Source organism: Hyperolius riggenbachi, chromosome 11, assembly GCF_040937935.1.
Source record: "Hyperolius riggenbachi isolate aHypRig1 chromosome 11, aHypRig1.pri, whole genome shotgun sequence".
Classification (NCBI taxonomy): domain Eukaryota; kingdom Metazoa; phylum Chordata; class Amphibia; order Anura; family Hyperoliidae; genus Hyperolius; species Hyperolius riggenbachi.
In genome coordinates this window covers 198,459,787-198,485,299 of record NC_090656.1, presented here as the reverse complement: position 1 = coordinate 198,485,299, position 25,513 = coordinate 198,459,787, and the positions used below count along the sequence as shown (strand labels likewise).

General features: G+C 48.9%; 1 protein-coding gene across 1 annotated transcript in view; it reads right to left on the bottom strand.

The window, feature by feature from the left end:
* Positions 1-23,144, bottom strand: part of LOC137537938 (vomeronasal type-2 receptor 116-like) — a 148,513-nt gene extending 125,369 nt beyond the window's left edge. The window contains exon 1 of the mRNA XM_068259867.1: positions 22,967-23,144. Coding sequence (XP_068115968.1) covers positions 22,967-23,144 — 178 coding nt within the window. The remainder of the gene's footprint in view (positions 1-22,966) is intronic.
* Positions 23,145-25,513: the final 2,369 nt, after the last annotated feature.

Sequence of the window (25,513 nt, the reverse complement as noted above, 5' to 3'; positions counted from 1 at the left end):
ATTCCTAGATATTTTAGGGAACGGGTCTGCCATCTATAGGGGAAGAAGGATTGTAAAGTTGTGAGGAGATGAGGGGGGATTAATAGGAAGAGCTTCAGTCTTGTCTTGGTTAAGTTTGAATCCTGAGAGGGATTCGAAAGTTTTTAAAGTATCATCCAGGGCTGGAAGAGTAGTGAGGGGGCTAGTGAGTGTGAGAAGTATGTCATCAGCAAATAGAGAGATCTTGTATTCGTGATTTCCAAACGAGATTCCTTTGATATTAATGTTTTGTCTAATGGCTGTTGTCTAGCAGGGATGCTCGGATCGTACTTTTTAAAATCTGAATTCATCCGGATCCGGATATCCAGATCCGGTTCGGATATCCAAATCCGACCTTTTAGATATCCATGTGAACGCGGATATCCGAACGCAATATCCGCGGATATCCAACCTGTGGTGATATATTGGGGTGCTTATGATGTAAGGATAACAGGAACATATTCTTTCATTTTTCTGCCTGTGTTCCATGGAGGGAGCTGTTGCCTTTGATTGCTTGGGGCAAGGAAGTGGGTATTGTCTTGACCATATGAAGTGCTTTGAGTTTCTGCTAATGGGATTATCTGCCTGGCTTTTTGAACTCAGGAGACGGCCCATTGTCTCAATACACAAAGCAAGCCTAGTCAGGAAAAGACTAACACATGTCAACTTGTGGTGAAGAAACGCAAACATACCCTGTAAATTACATCTATTGGAAGGGGGTTGGAAATCTCTGCAGACTTTAAAAACAGGAGACAGGAAAAAGCCTTAATCAAGTTTTCACCTGGAGTTGAAAGCCTCACTTAACAATCTCTTGATGTATAGACATTGTAACCTGGGGAAATTGGGCTAAGGAAGTCTTTTGTTGGGTGTGGGTACTATAGTGGATGTTGGATCTCTGGAAAAGGAATTGCTTTGAAATCTGTAAGTGTCAACAGGATATTTGTTGTTCTCAAGATTATGACAAGCGTTTGGTGATGTCACAAATGGGGGAAAGTGCATTAGTTCCTGGGGGCTGTACATTAAATGCCCCAGGGGACACTTCGGACTATTTAAGCAGACCCAGGACAGCCACTGGTATCTGCTCTTGGAGATAGCGCATAGCTAGAGTTGATCTCGACTTCTGGTCGAACAAGCGGCATGCTCCTACCGACAACGTTGAGACCTTCAAGTTGGTAACGTTTTTAATCCCCATTTTTATTTTTACGCAATTATCCGTGTGTATCTTGTAACTATTTTTACTTTGTTTTTTGTAATCTTTTGTATATATTAAGTTCTGCATTGTTCTATGTTTTTCTGGAATATTAAATTATTATTTAATAAGCTTGACTTCTGCCGTACTAAACTAACACTCATAGCCTAAAGGAGACTGCAGTGTAGCTGTGTATAAGTCCGTGCCTAGTTGTATGTTTGAGCAATACTACCATATGAAATTGTAATTGCATTGTGTGTGTGGGGGCGTTTGTCATACGTTGGCCTAAAGCGCGCAGCTGACCCAACGTACGAAACGCCAGTGCGAGTAGCTAACAGTATCGTTCGGAACGACTGTTAGTGGTTTTGCTGCACGACAGTGTAACTCGCATTACAAGTCAGTGTCTGATTGTGCTGTGTTACTGTACAACTGTACTGTATGTGTGGGTGCGTGGCGTTCTCGTATTCGGTCTAAGCGCAAAGCTGACCCAAATACAAAAAAGCGGAGTGCGCGCTGAGGACTCGACAGCAGAGTGGAAGTGTCTAGCGAACCGCTAGTGGTGGCAGTGAGAGGTGTTCTGAGGGGTCCCAGCCTTGTTTTAGCTTGACTAAGGCTGCTTCCCCTCTCAGTCTGGTCAAACCCGCAGTCGGGAACCGTATACGCAGGCGTGCCGCGGGCCGGTTCCTGACACAACCTATTCAGATATCCGGATAGAGAAACCGGAAGTGACTTTTAAAATGCTTTAAAATAGTTTCTAACCTGCTTCCCCTCTCAGTCTGGTCACGCAGGCGTGCCGCGGGCCGGTTCCTGACATAATTGGTGGCAGTGGTTGGATCGTTTAGTACATTAGTACGCAGTTTAGCTCGCTATTCTGAGTACTAAAGGCTGGAAGCTTGCTAGAAGCAACTAGCCTACAGAAGTCTACTCAGTGCAGAATCTATATACGTTTTTTTTGTTCAAAGATACACACGTGGTATTTTGCTTTCCCTTCCCCCCTTTTTTCTTTTTCTTTTTTGCCACACGATGGCTCATAAAGCATCCAGCTATGCAAGGCAAAACAAAGAGATGCTACTCAACCTGTGTGAGCACAGAGACATCGAGACGGTGAGCGGCCAGACGAAGGAGCAGTTGGTTCGTGCCCTCGAGGAGTATGAGGCAGAGCAAGCCCGTGCTTCAACATCAGCGGATGCAGCTCACGACACGCCAGAGGTAGTGTTGGGCGAACAGTGTTCGCCACTGTTCGGGTTCTGCAGAACATCACCCTGTTTGGGTGATGTTCGAGTTCGGCCGAACACCTGACGGTGCTCGGCCAAACCGTTCGGCCACATGGCCGAACTAAGAGCGCATGGCCGAACGTTCCCCGAACGTTCGGCTAGCGCTGTGATTGGCCGAACGGGTCACGTGGTTCGGGCCCGAACGCGCTCTGATTGGCCGAACGGTCACGTGGTTCGGGTAAATAAATACCCGAACCACGTCATATCTCCGCCATTTCTCTGTGGGTTTAGCTTTGGGTAGGCAGGCAGGGTAGTTCGCTCTCCAGCCACGCTAGCCAGGGTCCCCCCCAGTCATTGTGTGTCGCTGCTGGGAACAGTAGTACACCGCTCGCTCAGCCACACTATATATATAGCATTGTTTACTGCCACTGTGTACCTCGCTCAGCCACGCTATATATAGCATTGTGTTTTCTGACACTCTGTGTACACGGCTTAGCCTGACTATATAGCATTGTGTGTACTGCCACTGTGCACCTCGCTCAGCCACGCTATATATAGCATTGCGTTTTCTGACACTCTGTGTACACGGCTTAGCCTGACTATATAGCATTGTGTGTACTGCCACTGTGCACCTCGCTCAGCCACGCTATATATAGCATTGTGTTTACTGCCACTCTGTGTACACCGCTCAGCCAGACTATATACCATTGATTACTGACACTCTGTGTACACCGCTCAGCAAGACTATATACCATTGTTTACTGACACTCTGTGTACACTGCTCAGCCAGACTATATACCATTGTTTACTGACACTCTGTGTACACTGCTCAGCCAGACTATACACCATTGTTTACTGACACTCTATGTACACCGCTCAGCCAGACTATATACCATTGTTTACTGACACTCTGTGTACACCGCTCAGCCAGACTATATACCATTGTTTACTGACACTCTGTGTACACCGCTCAGCCAGATTATATAGCATTGTTTACTGACACTCTGTGTACACCGCTCAGCCAGACTATATTGCATTGTTTACTGACACTCTGTGTACACCGCTCAGCCAGACTATATTGCATTGTTTACTGACACTCTGTGTACACCGCTCAGCCAGACTATATACCATTGTTTACTGACACTCTGTGTACACCGCTCAGCCAGACTATATACCATTGTTTACTGACACTCTGTGTACACTGCTCAGCCAGACTATATACCATTGTTTACTGCCACTCTGATTCTGCTGGGAACAGTAGTACACCGCTCGCTCAGCCAGACTATATAGCATTGTGTTTACTGCCACTCTGTGTACACCGCTCAGCCACACTATATAGCATTGCGTACTCTGCCAGTCAGTGTGTATATTGCTGGGATCAGTAATACTCCACTCACCGTCAACCACTATATGAGCTCAACATGAGTTCCCCAGAGACCTCCGCTGTGAGCAGCACTCCCAACAACAGCAACAGCCAACGCCCCACGCAAGCTATAACATCCACCCCAGCAGCCAGTGGTCAGCAGCAGCCCTCCCCGGAGGAGAACGTTGTGTCCATCGGTCCGTCGCCAGAGCGATTAATGAGGGCTGCCATTGAGGAGATGATGGGGCCTGATGTGGAGGAGGAGGTCTGGCTCAGGCCAGCATCCCAAGTTAATGTTGAGGACGATGAGGGGTCTGTGTCTGGGGATGTTGGGGTGGCAGAGGTGGTGGGTGGGTCAGACTCAGGAGAAGAGTTGTATGATGAGGATGATGATCGGGACCATCTGTATGTGCCTCAGAGTCCGACCCCGGAAAACATGTTGTATCGTGTGTTTAGGTACTAAAATCTGCGTTCCCTCCCAGTAGTGTTGGGCGAACAGTGTTTGCCACTGTTCGGGTTCTGCAGAACATCACCCTGTTCGGGGTGACTATATAGCAGACTATATAGCATTGTGTTTAATGCCACTCTGTGTACACGGCTCAGCCACACTATATAGCATTGTGTTTACTTCCACTCTGTGTCTGCTGGGAACAGTAGTACATCGCTCACCCGCCACTGTATAGCATTGTGCTCTTTGTCGCTGCTGACAATAGTGGTACACCGCTCACCCACCACTGTATAGCATTTCTGTACTGCCACTGTACTGCTGCCAGTCAGCGTGTACTTTAAGGATAAGTGAAATGAGGAAGAAATCCGGTGAAAGAGGGAGGGGCAAGGGAAGAGGTGTTTCCCCTGACGGTTCACGTACAGGCTACAGGGGAGCACCCAAGAAAACCCACTCAATACCGCCCATGTTGTCCAGGACAACAACCCTCACAGATCCAAAAGAACAGGACCAGATAATTACTTGGATGACCTCTCAAGCGTCCAGCAGTGGGTTAAGCAGCACCAGCACATCACGCACGAGGTCCGAGTCCTCAGCCAGTTACAAGGAGCCAGTGGGCACAAAGCTGACACAACCGGCAGCGACACCACGCACACAACTGCCAGATAACCAGACGACGTTGGAGTGAGCTGCGCAGAGGTTGTTCTGGGGAGCTCTACTCCACGGCGGCGGCCCCCCACAATGACATATGACGAGTTTGAGGAGATGGAAGAGGAGGGTATGGACAATGTGGACATAGACCCAGATTTTATTTGTGAACGAGAACATCGCCGTCGTAGCAGCAGCACAGATGAGTCTGTTGAGGAACCCACTGCTGCACGAGTTCGCCTTGTGCCACAAGGTAGGCGGCGCGCAATTTCAGGCACCGCAAGCATGGAAGTTCAAGTGAGAGGCAAAAGAGGCGCAAACAGAAATCGCCAGCAAGGCAGGTGCTCCAAAGTCTGGGCTTTCTTTGAAGACTGCACTGAGGATGTTACCATGGCGATTTGCAAGGTGTGCAAGACCCGCCTGAGCAGGGGGAAAAGTATTAACAACCTCTCCACCACCAGCATGAGCCGCCACATTCTATCCAAACATCCCACTCTGTGGGCAAACGCGGCAGGACAGGGTACCACCAGCAACACTGCCTCCCTTGGGTTCACCAGACTCACCACCAGACCCGCCTCAGCAGCAGCAGTAGCCCAGCCATTGCGTGGTTCACAACATTCACAAACATCAGACGATGCTGACACTGTCACTTTCCGGACTAGTGCTCTTGAGGTCTCCCAGTGTTCATCAAACACAACAACCAACAGCCCTTCGGTGTGCAGCCCTACGCAGTGGCGTAGCTAAGGAGCTGTGGGCCCCGATGCAAGTTTTACAATGGGGCCCCCCAAGCACTCTATACATAACAATTTATACAGCGCAGCAAAATCTGCCAATGGCAACTACAGAGTTAGAGGTGCAAGAAGGGGATGGGGAACAGTTTGTTAATAATTACCACTGTTCAATGTATCTATAGAAGTGATTATTATGAGCATATGACCAATAGAGAGCTAATTCTGTAGTTGAGGGAGGACCCTTCGGGGCCCCTCTGGCCCAAGGGCCCCGATGCGGTCGCTACCTCTGCACCCCCTATTGCTACGCCCCTGGCCCTACGGTTGAGTTGTCTGTCTCTGAGATGTTTGAGCGCAAGAGGAAATTGCCAGCAAATGACCCCCGGGCCGTGGCAGTAACAGCCAGCCAGCATAGCCAAGGTTCTGGCCTGCGAAATGCTGCCATATCGAGTGGTGGAGACAAACAGCTTCAAGGGCATGATGTCAGTGGCCATCCCATGTTACGTGGTTCCCAGCCGCTACCACTTTGCGCGCTCTGCAGTGCCTGAGTTGCATGAGCACGTAGTCAGCTAAATAACCCGAAGCTTGAAGAATGCCGTTGCCTGCAAGGTTCACCTCACCACTGACACCTGGACGAGTGCGTTCGGCCAGGGTCGATACATCTCCCTTACCGCGCACTGGGTGAACCTTGTGGAGCCTGGCAGCGATTCCTCACCTGCTACGGCACGGGTGTTGCCCACGCCGCAAACAGCTGCACCACCGTCCCTCCCACTGGATAACAACAGCAGCACCTACCTCTCTGACTCCTTCTCCTCCAACGCATCTCAAAGCTGTACCTCATCCGGAAACGCTAACCCAGCACCAGCAGCAGTAGGATCGTGGAAGCAGTGCAGCACAGCTGTTGGCATGCGTCAGCAAGCGTTGCTGAAGCTGATCTGCCTTGGGGATAAGCAGCACACAGGGGAGGAAATTTGGAGGGGAATAAAGGAACAGACGGATTTGTGGCTGGCACCGCTGGACCTGAAACCGGGCATGAAGCTAGACACCTGGCACGAACTGGCAATGTACGCAATAGAGGTGCTGGCTTGCCCGGCAGCCAGCGTTATGTCGGAACGCTGTTTCAGTGCTGCCGGAGGCATCGTCACAGATCGGCGTATCCGCCTCTCCACAGAAAATGCAGACCGTCTGACTCAAATTAAAATGAATCAATCCTGGATTGGAAACGACTACGCAACACTCCAGGACCCCAACCAAGTAACATGACCAATGAACATCTGGGATGGTTTAGCGTTTCCGGTCCCTGTTTATTGAACCTCTCATCTGTATTACATTTATGACTGCATGGCGGCAAAAAGCATTGCTGCTATATCCGCACGCTTTTTGTCCTCATGCAAGGCCTGGGTTGTTGTGTCTCAAAAAGCATGGCCTTCTTCTCCTCCTGCGCCTGCTCCTGTTCCATCACGTGTGCTGCTGCTGCTGGGTTAGCGTTGCCGCCCGGTCCCTGTAAATTGAACCTCTTATCTTTATTACGTTTATGACTGCATGCATGGCGGTAAAAAGCATGCTATCCGCACGCTTTTTGTCCTCATGCAAGGCCTGGGTTGTTGTGTCTCACAAAGCGTGGCCTTCTCCTCCTGCGCCTCCTCCTGTTCCATCACGTGTGCTGCTGCTGCTGCTCCTGGGTTAGCGTTGCCGGTCCCTGTTTATGGAACCTCTTATCTTTATTACATTTATGACTGCATGGCGGTACAAAGCATGCTATCCGCACGCTTTTTGTCCTCATGCAAGGCCTGGGTTGTTGTGTCTCACAAAGCGTGGCCTTCTCCTCCTGCGCCTCCTCCTGTTCCATCACGTGTGCTGCTGCTGCTGCTGCTGGGTTAGCGTTGCTGGTCCCTGTTTATGGAACCTCTTATCTTTATTACATTTATGACTGCATGGCGGTACAAAGCATGCTATCCGCACGCTTTTTGTCCTCATGCAAGGCCTGGGTTGTTGTGTCTCACAAAGCGTGGCCTTCTCCTCCTGCGCCTCCTTCTGTTCCATCACGTGTGCTGCTGCTGCTGCTGCTGGGTTAGCGTTGCCGGTCCCTGTTTATGGAACCTCTTATCTTTATTACATTTATGACTGCATGGCGGTACAAAGCATGCTATCCGCACGCTTCTTGTCCTCATGCAAGGCCTGGGTTGTTGTGTCTCACAAAGCATGGCCTTCTCCTCCTGCGCCTCCTCCTGTTCCATCACGTCTGCTGCTGCTGGGTTAGCGTTGCCGCGTGGTCCCTGTTTATTGAACCACTTATCTTTATTACATTTATGACTGCATGGCGGTACAAAGCATGCTATCCGCACGCTTCTTGTCCTCATGCAAGGCCTGGGTTGTTGTGTCTCACAAAGCGTGGCCTTCTTCTCCTGCGCCTCCTCCTGTTCCATCACGTCTGCTGCTGCTGGGTTAGCGTTGCCGCGTGGTCCCTGTTTATTGAACCACTTATCTTTATTACATTTATGACTGCATGGCGGTACAAAGCATGCTATCCGCACGTTTCTTGTCCTCATGCAAGGCCTGGGTTGTTGTGTCTCAAAGCGTGGCCTTCTCCTCCTGCGCCACCCTCCTCCTGTTCCATCACATGTGCTGCTGCTGGGTTAGCGTTACCGGTCTCTTTTCCTGGAACCTCTTATATGTATTACATTTATGACTGCATGCCGACAAAAAGCATGTTACTTGTGCAAAGAAAACAGACATTTCCCGCATTTAAAAGACAGTTTTCCCTTTGAAACTTTAAAATCGATTTTCTCAAAAACTATAAGCTCTTTTTGCTAATTTTTTTTTCCTCTTGTACCCACTCCCAAGGTGCACATACCCTGTAAATTTGGGGTATGTAGCATGTAAGGAGGCTTTACAAAGCACAAAAGTTCGGGTCCCCATTGACTTCCATTATGTTCGGAGTTTGGGTCGAACACCCGAACATCGCGGCCATGTTCGGCCTGTTCGGCCCGAACCCGAACATCTAGATGTTCGCCCAACACTAGCCAGAGGAGGAATCACTCCCGCCACAGAATGCGAGTGGAGACGATGTCCTGGACGATCCACCGAGCAGGGAGATGCCATCTCTGGAAGCTGATCTACAGCTACTGAACTCGGCTGATCCTGAACTGCGCCTAAAGCTGATCCTACTGCACCGACAGGCAGAGGAGGGGAGAGCTGAACGGCGACGCCAGGCCGAGAGTGAAAGACGCCGGGCAGAGGAGGGGAGAGCTGAACGGCAACACCAGCTGGAGCTGGCTAAACTTCAGCAGCAGAACCGGTCTGCTGGACCCGCAGAACGCGAAGGTGAGCGAGTCCACAGAATCCCCCTGGATAAGTTCTCCGCTATGGACAAGGACTCTGACATAGACACTTTCCTACAGGGGTTTGAAAGGACTTGTCGGCAGTATGGGGTGCCCCGTGAGCAGTGGGCAAGATACCTCACACCAGGGCTGAGAGGCAAGGCCCTGGAGGTGTTTGTGAGTCTCCCCCAGGAGGAAGAAACAGACTTTGAGGCAATTAAGAAAGCCATCATTGCACGATACCACCTCACGCCAGAGGTGTATCGAAAACGTTTCAGGACAGTGCAGCGAGGTCCTAATGACAGTTACCTGGATCACGCGAGCAACCTGCGCACTGCCTTCCAGCAGTGGGTAAAAGGACTGGCGGTTGAGACCTTTGATGCCCTGCAGGAACTGATAATAAAAGACCAGTTCCTCCACACTTGTCCTGTTGAGGTCCGGCAGTTTGTACGGGACCGAGAGCCGAAGACCGTGGATGAGTCGCTGATGCCTACACGTCCAATCGAGCATCTGATTTTCGGAGGACTACAGCACCCAGCTGGAAGGGAGAAAAGACTGCGATACCTTCTCCTCTGAGCACCCAGCGAAGCCAAGTCCCGCAGCCGCCTGGAGGTAGAACAGCCACCGTTGACACTCAGAGATGTTTTGCCTGTAACAAACCGGGTCACATCAGTGCTACGTGCCCAGAAAAGAAGAAGGAAGCCCCAAACTCTGGCGGGGCCCGAAATGCGTTGTGTGCCACCAGGAATGCAGGTAGCTATGCAGCGAATCTGCAACCTGGCACGGTTGGGGATACGGTTACCACCGGTCTAAGAGACACTGGAGCAGAGGTGACTCTAGTGCACCCCCAGCTTGTGAACCCTGAGGAGTACATTCCTGTCAAGACTATGGCTGTCAAAGGAGTTGGGGGTGTCAACCCCCGCCATACCCACCGCCTTGGTCCACCTGGATTGGGGGGCCGGCAGCGGAATGAAAGAAGTGGGGGTAACGGATGCCATCCCCACAAACGTTTTGTTGGGTACTGACCTGGGACGGTTAGTGGCCCGGTATGAGCCTACTCCAAACCCCATGGAGCCTGTATCCCCCGCAGAAGTTCAGGACTCTTGCAAGGTACTGTGTGATAATGCTGTGCAAGCGGAGAGTGCTGGTGAAGCCCCAGGGGCTACGGACTGTGTACTAGGAGCCAGCCCTAGTGAGTCTCCAGTGCCCAGGCCTGGAGGAGGACACGTTGTTACCATGAATGCAGATAATGTTGATGTAATATGTGATGTGTTGCATAATGACATGTGTACAGTGAACGCTCCGTCAGCTGCACTGGTGACCCGAAGTGCTCACCGGGCTGCAGCAGACGAATTGTCCACTGAAGGGGCTGATGTCACTGGGTCGGGCTCTTCCACTTCAGAGCCTGGCTCTGAAGACCCAGAGGCCTCTCAGTTTGCCACCTCCCTGGTGCCTGTGGCCGACAGCGCTGAGTTCTCCGAGGCTGTGCGACTTGATAGCAGCCTGGAAGAGCTCAGGGGTCTGGCGGACAGGGCACCGGTGGAGGGCGACAAAGTGAGGGTGTACTGGGAGCACGGCAGACTGTACAGAGAGGTTACTCCCTCTGAGCTGTCTGAAGTGGAGGAGGCAGATAGGCAGTTGATTGTGCCCCACAGGTACAGGGAGCAGCTATTAAGAATAGCACATGAGAGGTGCCCCTGGCTGGTCACTTGGGGATCCGCAAGACCAAATCCCGGCTTGCACACAATTTTTATTGGCTCCACATGGGGACAGATTTTGCCGATTTTTGCCGGTCTTGTGTCGCATGTCAGCGGGTCGGCAAAGCAGGTGACACAGACAAAGCCCCACTGAGGCCCTTGCCCATCATAGAGGAGCCCTTCCAAAGGGTTGCTGTGGACATAATTGGGCCTCTAGCAATACCCAGCAGCACAGGGAAATGTTTCATTCTTACGGTGGTCGATTATGCCACTCGCTACCCTGAAGCTGTAGCCCTGAGCTCCATACGGGCAGACAATGTTGCGGACGCATTGGTGCGCATTTTCTCACGGGTCGGTTTTCCCAGTGAAATGCTCACCGATCACGGCCCGCAATTCATGTCGCGCCTAATGGAATGCCTCTGTAAACAAATGCAGGTAGAACACATCATGGCCAGCCCTTACCACCCCCAGACAAATGGGTTATGTGAGCGGTTCAATGGTACTCTGAAACAGATGCTTAGGGTGTTTGTTGAATCACAAGGGAGAGACTGGGAGCGATACCTGCCCCACTTACTGTTTGCTTATCGTGAGGTGCCCCAGGCATCCACCGGGTTCTCGCCCTTTGAGCTCTTATATGGGAGGAGGGTACGCGGACCCCTCGATCTCAGAGGTCTGGGAGGGGCAGGATATGGGTCCCGGGGTCTCCATAGTGGAATACGTTTTAAAGTTCCGGGAAAAGATGGACACCCTGGTGGGGTTAGTGCAAGAGAATCTGACTCAAGCCCAGGCCACCCAGAAGCAGTGGTATGACCACGGGGCTAGGGAGAGAGTTTATGAGGTAGGTCGCAAGGTATAGGTCCTAAACCCGATGCGACAGAATAAGCTGCAGGCCGCTTGGGATGGGCCCTATACCATACATATTAAGATTAGTGATGTGACCTATGTGGTCGCGCTGGATGACCGAGGTAAGCAGCTGAAAACATACCATGTAAATATGTTAAAGGAACATCATGATAGAACCGCTTGCGCTCTCCCTGTCTCTGTCTGCAGTTTGCTACCGGACGGTGAAGCAGAGGCCCTGGTTGACATCCTGGCCTCCACCCAGGAAACCGACTCTGTTACCGAGGTGCAGATCAATCCGGAGTTGACAGCAGAGCAGCAGGCTGGGCTATCTGATATGCTGACCCTTTACCCTGGTACCTTTACAGCCCGCCCTGGTCTGACCAGCCTGGCTGTACATCATGTTGACACCGGAAATAACAAGCCGGTTAGACAGTCAGCCTATAGAGTCTCCCCTGAGGTTCAGGCCCACATCAGCAAGGAGATTGAGGAAATGCTGTCACTAGGGGTGATCCAACGGTCACACAGCGCATGGGCATCACCTGTAGTGCTAGTACCCAAACGGGACCAGACCACTCGGTTCTGTGTAGATTATCAAAAACTAAATTTGATAACTGCGTCAGATGCTTACCCAATGCCGAGGGTCGACGAATTGTTAGATAAGCTAGCTGGCGCGCAATATCTAACAATCGTGGATTTGAGTCGGGGATACTGGCAGGTCCCTCTAACAGCTGAGGCACGGGAGAGGTCTGCCTTTATCACCCCCTCAGGTCTGTTTGAATTTAATGTAATGCCTTTTGGAATGAAAAACGCCCCGGCCACCTTCCAACAGGTTGTAAATGGTCTCCTGGAAGGTTTGGAACACTGCGCTGTCGCCTACCTGGATGACATCGCCGTGTTTAGCACCAACTAGAACAACCACTTAGCACAGCTGTCACAGGTTTTGGGGCGCATCACTGCAGCAGGAATAACAGTCAAGCCTAGCAAGTGTCAGATCGGCATGAAACAGGTACAGTACCTGGGACATGTGATGGGGGGGGAGAGAGCTTCGTCCAGATACTGGGAAGGTAGATGCCATTGTGTCCTGGCCCACCCCCCAAACGAAGAAACAGATTCAGTCCTTCTTAGGAACGGCTGGGTACTATAGAAAGTTTGTCCCCAACTACAGTGCCCTCGCCAAGCCATTGACAGATCTCACCAAAAAAAAGCTGCCCAAGCAGATTCTCTGGACGCCAGAATGTGAACAGTCATTCACAGCTCTGAAGAGGGCCCTAGCCAGCCCTCCCGTGTTGCAAGCGCCAGACTTCAGCCGATGGTTTGTGGTCCAGACGGACGCCTCAGCCTTTGGCCTAGGTGCTGTGTTAAGCCAGGTAAACCAGACTGGGGAAGAACATCCGATTCTGTATCTAAGTCGGAAGCTGCAACCCCGGGAGGTAGCCTACGCCACCATAGAGAAAGAGTGGTTGGCAATTGTATGGGCCCTACAAAAGCTGCAGCACTACCTCTATGGTCGCGTATTCACGGTCGTTACCGACCACAACCCTCTTAGTTGGTTACATCAGGTTTCTGGTGACAATGGAAAATTGCTGAGATGGAGCTTGGTTCTCCAACAATATAGCTTCACTATTCAACATAGGAAGGGGAGCAATCATGGGAATGCGGATGGGCTGTCCCGTCAAGCAGAACCAGCAGTGTAGGTGCTGGCAGGATGATCTGGGAAGATCGTCTGCCTTGCACCAAGTTAACGGTGGAGGTGTGGTGATATATTGGGGTGCTTATGATGTAAGGATAACAGGAACATATTCTTTCATTTTTCTGCCTGTGTTCCATGGAGGGAGCTGTTGCCTTTGATTGCTTGGGGCAAGGAAGTGGGTATTGTCTTGACCATATGAAGTGCTTTGAGTTTCTGCTAATGGGATTATCTGCCTGGCTTTTTGAACTCAGGAGACGGCCCATTGTCTCAATACACAAAGCAAGCCTAGTCAGGAAAAGACTAACACATGTCAACTTGTGGTGAAGAAACGCAAACATACCCTGTAAATTACATCTATTGGAAGGGGGTTGGAAATCTCTGCAGACTTTAAAAACAGGAGACAGGAAAAAGCCTTAATCAAGTTTTCACCTGGAGTTGAAAGCCTCACTTAACAATCTCTTGATGTATAGACATTGTAACCTGGGGAAATTGGGCTAAGGAAGTCTTTTGTTGGGTGTGGGTACTATAGTGGATGTTGGATCTCTGGAAAAGGAATTGCTTTGAAATCTGTAAGTGTCAACAGGATATTTGTTGTTCTCAAGATTATGACAAGCGTTTGGTGATGTCACAAACGGGGGAAAGTGCATTAGTTCCTGGGGGCTGTACATTAAATGCCCCAGGGGACACTTCGGACTATTTAAGCTGACCCAGGACAGCCACCGGTATCTGCTCTTGGAGATAGCGCATAGCTAGAGTTGATCTCGACTTCTGGTCGAACAAGCGGCATGCTCCTGCCGACAACGTTGAGACCTTCAAGTTGGTAACGTTTTTAATCCCCATTTTTATTTTTACGCAATTATCCGTGTGTATCTTGTAACTATTTTTACTTTGTTTTTTTGTAATCTTTTGTATATATTAAGTTCTGCATTGTTCTATGTTTTTCTGGAATATTAAATTATTATTTAATAAGCTTGACTTCTGCCGTACTAAACTAACACTCATAGCCTAAAGGAGACTGCAGTGTAGCTGTGTATAAGTCCGTGCCTAGTTGTATGTTTGAGCAACACTACCATATGAAATTGTAATTGCATTGTGTGTGTGGGGGCGTTTGTCATACGTTGGCCTAAAGCGTGCAGCTGACCCAACGTACGAAACGCCAGTGCGAGTAGCTAACAGTATCGTTCGGAACGACTGTTAGTGGTTTTGCTGCACGACAGTGTAACTCACATTACAAGTCAGTGTCTGATTGTGCTGTGTTACTGTACAACTGTACTGTGTGTGTGGGTGCGTGGCGTTCTCGTATTCGGCCTAAGCACAAAGCTGACCCAAATACAAAAACGCGGAGTGCGCGCTGAGGACTCGACAGCAGAGTGGAAGTGTCTAGCGAACCGCTAGTGGTGGCAGTGAGAGGTGTTCTGAGGGGTCCCAGCCTTGTTTTAGCTTGACTAAGGCTGCTTCCCCTCTCAGTCTGGTCAAACCCGCAGTCGGGAACCGTATACGCAGGCGTGCCGCGGGCCGGTTCCTGACACAACCTATTCAGATATCCGGATAGAGAAACCGGAAGTGACTTTTAAAATGCTTTAAAATAGTTTCTAACCTTTTAAAACACCTTCCATCCTCTTACCCTCCTTCCCTCTCTCTCTGATTTTGTCTTCCAGCGATTTCCAGCAAGCTCACATACATTGGCCAGGAATTGAACCCAGGTCAACTGCTTAGAAGGCGGCTCTCCTCACTGCTATACCACAATTGGCCAGGAATCAAAACCAGGTCAACTAACATTACAGGCTGAAGCAAGCCATTTCACTCATCCGTTCAAGTGCAACAAAGATCCAGGAGTAGTCTTAGCTACTGTAATATCGATGTTACGGTAGGGCCCTTATTACACTTTATCTTACAGGGCTATGGAAACCGTTTTGCCCATGCAATAAAGCGAGGTTCAAAAATGAAATCATGCCTAGCAGAGGATGGTTTCAATCCATCAACCTCTGGGTTATGGGCCCAGCACACTTCTGCTGCACCACTCTGCAGTCTGCTTACCTTTGTATGCAATCTTCAAGTTTAAGAAGGGTACATTAGTTCCCTTCACAAAACACAAGGCCGTCTTTGGGTGGGCTTAAACCACCAACCTTTCGGTTAACAGCCAAATGCACTAAATTATTGCTTATGGAGTGCGCTACCCTTTCCCAACAATTCAATTTCTGCAAACAGTTCTCTTTGAGTGCATCCTCCAATGTCCACCATTCAAATCCAGAAGCTCCAAACGAATCCTCCAGTTAATGGCACAGTTCACAAGCAAAAAAGGAAAGAAAGACACACGATCATAGTACGATCCATTAGTTCAACCGTATGGTTACGCGTTACGCTTTACATCATACGACTCATCCAGGGCGTAGGGCGGAGCCTGGAAGGGAAGCGACCAGCAGCAGGAGGAGACGTCCTCTGGGTGTTTTAATTATATATGCGCTTTTTACTTTGATGTTTGTGAGTATAACTCTTAACTTTTATACAATAAATCGTGGATTTTACACTATTGGAAGCCTTTCAGTTCGTAGATATATGCCCCTACCCTGCTATCAAGTTGTGGAGGTGGACCATAACCCAGAGTATTGAGGCTGAGACTGCACACCCATTGAAACGAATACAGCTGTCTGTGAGTGTGGGCAGCGTGCTAAAAGGGTGAGCAGGACATTGATAGGTGTTGGTGCTTTATGTATCCAGCCGTTGTATAAGCAGGATTGCACTATGATAGTTTCTCACTGTTTTGTTTGAGATTGGATGCATCATAAACCGTTGAAAAGAAGTTGGTCAACTCTCTAAAGTGCGGTTGCTGTCTGTAGGGCTAGGCAGCCTTGCAGCAAGGTGAGCGTGCCATTTGTTGGTCATTTATCACGGAAATAGAGGTGACCCCATAGTAGAAGCTGCACAAGTGGACCCCATAGGGTGCTGGCCCCCATACGGTTGAACTAATGGATCGTACTATGATCGTGTGTCTTTCTTTCCTTTTTTGCATGTGAACTGTGCCATTAACTGGAGGATTCGTTTGGAGCTTCTGGATTTGAATGGTGAACATTGGAGGATGCACTCAAAGAGAACTGTTTGCAGAAATTCAATTGTTGGGAAAGGGTAGCGCACTCCATAAGCAATAATTTAACTGATGAGATGTTCATGTGGCGTCAAATTTGAGTTGCAGCAAGCCTTTGCATAGAGGGGAGGGTGAGAGGAGGGGAGCGCAATTGGTAAAAAATACATATTAGCCAAATGCACTAACCAATTGTGCCACAGACACTGTGTGTAAGTAGTTGCTGCTAAATGGCTATCTGGGGTTTTCTTCAGACAACTGTTGGGCCATGCCTGGGTGGGCTTGAACCACCAACCTTTCGGTTAACAGCCAAATGCACTAACCAATTGTGCCACAGACACTGTGCACACAAGTGCTGCTAAATGGCTATCTGGGGTTTTCTTCGGACAACTGTTGAACACAAAATGCAAGGCCATCACTGGGTGGGCTTGAACCACCAATCTTTTGGTTAACAGCCAAATGCATTAATCAATTGTGCCACATACACTGTGCACACAAGTGCTGCTAAATGGCTATCTGGGGTTTTCTTCGGACAACTGTTGAAGACAAAGCCATCCCTGGGTGGGCTTGAACCACCAACCTTTTGGTTAACAGCCAAATGCACTGACCAATTGTGCCACAGACACTGTGCACACAAGTGCTGCTAAATGGCTATCTGGGGTTCTCTACGGACAACTGTTGAACACAAAAGGCAAGGCCATCCCTAGCAGGGAGGGTTGCATGGCCACCTAGCTTTTCATCCTTCCCACCCTTGCCCTGGAATCTTCCAGACTTCAAATTGCTGTCCTTTGCTGTGTGTGTTACACCAGCATCTTCCAGGGGGGCACATGATCTTTCTGATTCTGATGTATTGAATTGAATCTTGTAAGCAGTTTCACTATGTGTCCCACTGCTTTCATCTAGCAACTTAGGCAAATAAGCAAGCTCAATTTTCTCTTGGCTATTTTACAATGGTACATGCTAAGCTGGCTTCAACATGTAGTGCTGCTGGTAGTATAGTGGTGACCATAGCTGCCTTCAAAGCAGTGGACCTGGGTTCAATTCCTGGCCAAAGTAAATGAGCTTGCTTTTGACAGCCTACAAATCCCTGGAAGGCAGGAGGAGGAGGGCCTTTTTGCCACCAAACTTGTAATTCGGATTTGGATATCTGGGAGAAATCTGCGGATATCCGGGAGAAATCTGTGGATATCCGGGTCGGCCGTCAAACTATTCACAGATAGCTATCCGGATATCTGCCTGTGAGAAAACGCGGAAAAGCCGCCGCCAATACTCAGAATGAGGCGGCTGATTCCGCGTTTGACACGGCAGTTGGGGGCGCAGTCGGAGCGCGGAGGAACCGCCGCATGCTCTAACTACAGGGCGGCAGATTCCGCGTCCAATGCGGCTAGTTGCTCGCATAGGCCTGCTTCTCTCAGAAAGGCGGAATGCGGAGGAAACGCCGCACGCTCAGACAGCGTGACGGCGGATTCCGCATCCAATACAGTAGCAACATTACAACACATGACTGGTGTGGCTGGGACTGATAGTCCGAACTGGTTTAGGAGGACGCGCGCGCGCGCAGAGAGGCAGGGCCTTTATGGCAGTCAGAGGAGGGTCAGCTGACCAGGCCGGTCAGCTGACAATTTCAGTAACTTCCATTGGTCCAGCACTTAGGGGAGGCGCTGGTGAGCGCTAGTGTATATATACTGGGTGCTGGTCATTCATCTGGTGTCTGGCGTTGCGATCACTACGTGGTAGCACTCAGACCTTGTCAGTATCTGTGTTTATTAGTCAGTTTCCAAAGGTGTTGATGATCACGGAACTCAGTTACTATCTAGGAATTCTGTTACTATCTGTATTGTTATCTAGACTAGTTTCCAAGGTGTTGACGGCTACGGATCTCACACCTTAGTCTAGGAATTCTGTACCATCTGTATTACCATCTGTATTATTTGTATGATCTAGTTAGTCCTGAAGTTTGAGAATCTTGAAGCTCACACTCAAGCTTAGACATTGTTGATTATCTGTTATGACTTTCTGCATTCCTGACCATTCTCCTGATCTCTGATTTTGTATCTTGTATTTCTGATTCTCTGTTGCCAAAACCTGGCTAGTCTCTGGATTCTGTATCTGCCTACTGTCTCTGTACTTTATCTGTCCGTTTGTTTACGACCTGGCTTGTCCGACCTCGAGAACTATCTCCCCTGTTAGGAGATAGTTGACAGATCTGTCAGTGACACTCCTCCTCTGGTGTCACTCATGTTCTGTCCTTCCCACTGTCTCAGCCTGGCTCTGCCCCTTGGGGAGCAGCAGGCTTGTGGAAGGAAGCTAACCCGTCACAGTAGATCCTACTGTCTTGCTCCCATTTCCTGGGTGCTTTCCTCAAAGTATTACTGTTGCACCAAACACTCTCATCTCAGGTGTCCAGAGGTTAGTAGATATATCTGATTATCGGTGATACTGCAGATCATCAATAATCGGGTATATTCTTCATTCTCGGTGATACTGCAGATCACCGGTAATCAGACCCTCTCTATGTTACAATGATCGTTACACTGCCCAACTATTTGGAATCCGGATCTGGCCGGATAGTGTAAAAATGTTCGGATATCCGGGATATCCGAAATCCGGATGAGCATCCCTGCTGTCTAGTGCCTTTGTGGATTTGGAATGTGGGGGGGGGGGCGCAAAGGGTAATTTATTTGAGGCTGAGGGGGATGAGTAGATGAATTTTATCATGGAGAGGAAAGGACCTGTAAAATCTTGATGATTTAGGACCTGGAACAAAAAAGGCCAGTAAAGTCTAACAAATGCCTTCTCTGCATCTAAACTAAGAAGCAGAGAAGGGTGATTTGATTTGTTCATTATTGATATAAGGTCTATAGCTCGGCGAGTGTTGTCTCCTGCTTGCCTCCCCATGATAAAACCAACTTGGTCATTATCAATGATTCTGGTAAGAATGGGGTTAAGTCGGTTGGCTAGAGTTTTCGTGATAATCTTTAGATCGGAATTAAGGAGGGAAATGGGGCGATAGCTTTGGGGTAGGTGAGGGTCTTTCCCTTCCTTTGGAATAACTGTGAATAAAGAAGAAAGTATAGAATTAGGAGGGGAGTCACCTTTCATAATTTTATTAGCTAAATAAACAAGGTGTGGGACAAGAATAGAGCGAAAGTTTTTGTAGTAGGAGTAAGGTAGACCGTCTGGACCTGGGGATTTAGAGGAGGGGAGGTTTTTGAGTACTTCCAACATCTCGTCTATAGTTATAGGAGAATTAAGAGAAGAACATTCTTGGTCTGTACACTTTGGAAGGTTAAGTGAGGTAAGGAAAGATAGGACTTTTGAGTCGTAGTCTGGAGAGGAAGAGGGATCTGGTAGGTTGTAGAGTTGTTCATAGAAGGATGTGAAAATTTGAGCTATCTTTGAAGGGTTATGGTGAAGAGTGCCTTGGGAGTCTTTTAGGGTATGGACTTGTGAGAAAACGTGGAAAAGCCGCCGCGGGTGCTGAAAGCAAGGCGGCTGATTCCGCGTCCAACGCGGCGGTTTGCATGCGTAGGCACGCGTCTGGTAGTGTGGCAGAACGTGGAAAAGCCACTGCATGTTCTAACAGCAAAGCGGCTGTTTCCGCATCCAATGTGGCGGTTTGTACGCAGCAGCGTGCCTTTGGAGTGGCTGGGTCTGTTAGTCCACATAGATGGATGAAGAGCTAGAAGTCAGGACCTTTATACCAGCAGGGGAAGTGTCAGCTGATCAGGACGATCAGCTGATTCCTGCTGGACTCATGATTGGCTGAGTGGCTCGGGCGGGGCAGCAGAGTTCAGCTACTATAAATTCTGCTTGCTTGTCAGTTGCTGGTTGTCTGCCATTGCAAACACTTTGTGGAAGCATTCAGACCATAGTCAGATTCTTACAGTGTGTTTGAACCAGGTGGACCTGGGAATTCACACTGAGCCAGATTACCTTGTACTGTTATTATTATTTGTTAGACCAGTTCCAGGGTGTTGAGATCAAGGCCCTCACACCCCAGACTAGGAATACTGTGTATCTTCTGTGTATTCTCTAGCATAGTTCCAGGGTGTTGAGATCAAGGCCCTCACACCCAAGACTAGGGAACTGCATTGTCTTTGTGTTATACTCCAGACTAGTTCCAGGGTGTTGATGATCACGGACCTCACACCCAAGACTAGGGAATTGTATTATCATTTATGTTATACTCCAGACTAGTTCCAGGGTGTTGATGATCACGGACCTCACACCCAAGACTAGGGAATTGTATTATCATTTATGTTATGCTCCAGACTAGTTCCAGGGTGTTGTGACTACGGACCTCACACCCCAGACTAGGATTGTGCTGTTACTGTATTATGTTAGCCCAGTTCAGGGCAAAACCTTTCATATTAGCAGCAGGTCTTCCTGCAACCCAGCCTTGGTCCCTCGCCCAGGGGTCCACAGGCTACAGGAATATCACCCACAGTCAGGGGTGAATTCCTCAGGAGTCTTAGGCCGCCAGCTCCTCTGGTGGTCTCCACTCAGAGTGGTTACTGTTACACCAAACACTCTCACTATTCTGGTGTCCAGAGGTTAGTAATACATCTGTATTATCGCTGATTCTGCAGATCATCGATAATCAGGCGTATATCTGCATTCTTGGTGGTACTGCAGATCGCCAATAATCAAATTCTCTCTGCGTGCTGACACCAATCGTTACAGGACTGCCTGATAAGAGCTCCTGGGGCTCCGTTTATGAGCAAGAATGGTATGAGGCTTGCTTCCCCTCTCAAAAAATAGCTGTCTTGTCCACTTTGAGCTTTTTTCTAGTTGGGAGGTCTGGAGAGATTTAATGTCCAGTTGTATACGTTGGATATCTGAGAAATGGTCTTGGGTGGGATGATTTTTTGTATATGGAAAAGGCTTTAGTAAGGGACGCATTAAGTTGAGTCAACTTTTGAGAGGAAAAGCGTTTTCGTTTAGAGCTTTCTGCGATAAAAAAAAAAAACCTTATAAAGGCTTTATTGGATTCCCATAGTAAACCAAAAGAGGGGACTGAGTCCAAGTTAGCAGAGAAAAATGATTGCAGTTTGTCACCACATTTAGATAATAGTGCTTTATCTCTAAAGAGTGACTCATTACGTCTCCAGTGCAGGGGTTTGTGGGGTGAGGATAGCCAATCTACTTCTACCATCACTGCATGATGATCAGACCATGCCGTTGGAATAATATTTGAGAAAGTGAGGATGGGAAGGGTTGGAGTGTTGGCGAAGAAGTAATCTATCCTAGAATGTGATGCATGAGGAGGGAAAAAAAAGTGTATTCCACAGTTGTAGGGTTAGCTATACACCATAGGTCAAAAAGCTTATATTTCCTTAAAAGTACCATGCATTTACATGTGTTTCTATTATGAGAGGCTTGAGAGGAGGTGGTAGGGGAGTTACTTCTGTCTTTTGAGGGTGAGAAAGCCAAGTTGAAGTCACCACCCAAAAGTAGAGTTCCATTCATCACTTTGTTAAGTTTTGTAAGGAAAGTGGTGAGGGAAGTGATTTGGTGTGTATTTTTAATGGAACTAATAATCAGTACTAGCTCTTGCAACACAATAGTCAGTATTTTATTCAGAGTGTTATTACACATGTATTAGTGCCCAGTATTCTTCAGTATTAAAGGAAGTGCTAGCCCAAAATGGCAGGGGCTATCACATAGCAGAGAGAGTGGTCGTTCAGTCAGAGTCGGTAACAGATCGGTCGTAAAGCGGTACAAAATCGTTAGGCAAAATCATGGTGAGTATACAGGCAGAAGTTGGCAGCAGATCAGATAGGCAGAGGTACAGAGTCGTAAGGCAAACTCGTAGTCGGTATTTCAGGCAGAAGTCGGTAGCAGATCAGATAGGCAAGGTACAGAATTGTAAGGCAGAGAGTAATCAGAAGTACAGGCAAAAGGTCATACTCAGTAATAATTAATTTACGATAATTACAATAATAATAATAATAATAATAATAATAATAACCCTAGTCTAGTGTGAAATCCCCGGGGTCCTCCCGGATCAAAGCACACAAGGATCTGACTAAGGTCTGAGCGCTAGCACGGTGAAGTATTTGCAACAACAGACAACGAGCAAATGACATCTCCAAGCTTAAATACAGATAGCAAATTCAAACTGCCTGCCCAGAGGGCTGAACCAATCAGCAGAGTGTGATTGGCAGGTCGGTGTCAGCTGACCGCAAGATCAGCTGACCCGCCTAAGTTATAAAGGTCCTGCCGCCCCACTCGCGAGCGTGCTGACCTAATCTGATGTGCAGAGGAGAGGCCTGTCCTTCCAGAGCCCGGAGCTGCGCAAGATGTCTGGGAGGACGAGGCAGCCGCCGTGGTGACGTCAGAGGAAGGAGCAGTGGACAAAGTCCAAATTCTTTTTAAGGACTTCTGCCACTCACCCAATGCAGGAAAAGGAGAATTTCCCAGAGGTAAAGGAGAGAGCTGATGGGAGCTTTCTCAAGGGCACAAAATGGACCATCTTACTAAAACGGTCTACTATCACCCATATCACCATCTTCCCTTCAGAAGCAGGGAGCTCCCCCACAAAATTAATGGATATATGAGTCCAAGGCTCGGAAGGGACAGGTAAAGAGTGCAGTGTATCTGCTGAGGCCTGCCGAGAGGGTGTGCTCCTAGCACAGACTGTACAAGACGTAACAAATTCTTTGCAGTCATTCTGAATGGAAGGCCACCACACACTACGAGATAACAACTCCAAAGTTCTGGTCATACCAGGATGTCCCACATTTTTGTGACTGTGAAACATCTCCAGGATTTGCAGGCGTAAATGCAACGGGACGAATAACAGACTCTCTGGCTTCCCTTCCGGGACCTCTTGTTGAAAAGGACCCAGAGTGGTTGCCAGATTCTCCATAGGTTCCGTGGCTGCCAGATTCTCCATAGGTTCCATGGCTGCCACCACCACATGCTCTGGCAGAATACTGACTGGGGCTGAGGGCTGAATTGTCTCTGGTTCAAAGCAGCGAGAAAGTGCATCAGCTTTGATGTTCTTATTACCAGGTTAGTAGGTGATTATAAACTTGAATCTGGAGAAGAAGAGTGCCCAACGAGCTTGTCGTGGATTGAGTCTCATTGCACCTTCAATATACTCCAGATTCTTGTGATCTGTGTACACCGTGATCACATGCTCAGCCCCCTCCAGCCAATGATGCCACTCTTCAAAGGCCATCTTGATGGCCAACAATTCCCTGTTACCTATGTCATAGTTCTTCTCTGCTGGAGAGAATTTGCGGGAGAAGAATGCACATGGATGCAATCGTCCCTGCAACCCTGAATGTTGAGACAGAACTGCCCCGATTCCTATCTCTGAGGCATCTACCTCTACAATGAACGGTAGAGTCACATCCACATGCCAGAGAATAGGAGCGGAACAAAAAAGTGTCTTTAGTTGAGAGAAAGCAGCACATGCTTCCTCAGACCAATTGTACATATCTGCCCCCTTTTTGGTCAGATTGGTGAGGGGGGCGACCACAGAGGAGAAACCCTTAACCACTTCCCGACCGCCGTATTGAAAATTGGCGGCCGGGAAGTGGACCCCGCAAGGACCGCCGTATTGACAAATGGCGGCGGTCCTTGTAGGGGCATGGGCGGAGCGATCGCGTCATCCATGACGCGATCCTCTGTCGGCACCTGTCTCCGCTCACCCGCCGCAACATCCCGCCGGCCATACGGAAGCGCCGGCGGGATGTTAACCCAACGATCGCCGCAAACAAAGTGTATAATACACTTTGTAATGTTTACAAAGTGTATTATACAGGCTGCCTCCTGCCCTGGTGGACCCAGTGTCCGAGGGACCACCAGGGCAGGCTGCAGCCACCCTATGTCGCACCCAAGCATACTGATTTCTCCCCCCCCCTGCCCCAGATCGCCCACAGCACCCCTCAACCGTGAAAGCTGCAGTGGTCTGAATGGAAAAAAAGTGGCCGGTCCTTAAGGGGGGGTAAAGCCCACGGTCCTCAAGTGGTTAATACATTTTCTGTAATAGTTGGCGAAGCCAAGAAATCTTTGAAGTGCCTTCAAACCAGAGTGTTGGGGCCACTCCAAAACAGTTGACACTTTTTTGGGGTCCATGGATAGACCAGAGGTGGATATAATGTAGCCTAGGAATGAAACTTCAGAGACCTCAAATACGCATTTTTCAAGTTTTGCATACAAACAATTCTGTCTTAATTTGTCCAACACATATTTGACATGCTCCCTGTGTTCCGTGAGATCTTTGGAGAAAATCAAAATATCGTCCAAATAAACGACTACAAACCGACCCAGTACTTCCCTAAAGATCTCATTGACTAGCTCTTGGAACACCGCTGGAGCATTACATAAGCCGAAAGGCATGACCAAGTACTCGTAATGGCCATCAGGGGTATTAAAGGCCGTCTTCCATTCATCCCCTTGTCTAATGCGAATCAAGTTATACGCCCCTCTGAGATCGAGTTTGGAAAAAACTCGAGCTCCAGACACCTTGGAGAAGAGATCCTCAATAAGAGGCAGTGGTTCTGAATGGTAATTTTGTTCAGAGCTCTATAGTCTATGCATGGATGAAGTCCACCATCTTTTTTCTGAACGAAAAAGAATCCGGACCCTGCTGGTGATTTTGAGGGGCGAATGAAACCTTTCTCAAGGTTCTCCTTAAAGGGATACTGTAGGGGGGTCGGGGGAAAATGAGCTGAACTTACCCGGGGCTACTAATGGTGCGCAGACACAGACCATACTGGGCTTCTGCTATACACTCCTGGTGACATCGGCGGGAGCGAGGACATGGCAACGCAGGCGCAGTGGTTTTCTGACTTTAAAGTCAGAAATTCCAGAAGTGAACTGGAGGCGGGGCCGGAGCATCGGTGAGTGGCTGCGCCAACACAGGATGTCTGCGGGGGACCATTAGAAGCCCCGGGTAAGTTCAGCTCATTTTCCCCCGACCCCCCTACAGTATCCCTTTAATGTAATCTTTCATGGCAATTTGCTCAGGACCAGAGAGATTGTATAAATGGCCCCTGGGAGGCATAGTACCGGGCCTTAAATCAATGGGACAATAGAGCTCCCTATGAGGTGGGAGTTTATCCGCATAGCGAGGACAAAACACATCAGAGTAGACACGGTACTGAGTAGGTTTGTCCTTAAGCTGAATCTCAGTGGAACACAAACTAATCTTTTCCAAACATTGTTCCTGACAGGCAGGAGACCAGGCCAAAAGTTGCCCGGTGTTCCATTCTATCTTGGGAGAATGCTTGCGTAACCAGGGTAGGCCGAGAACTATCATAG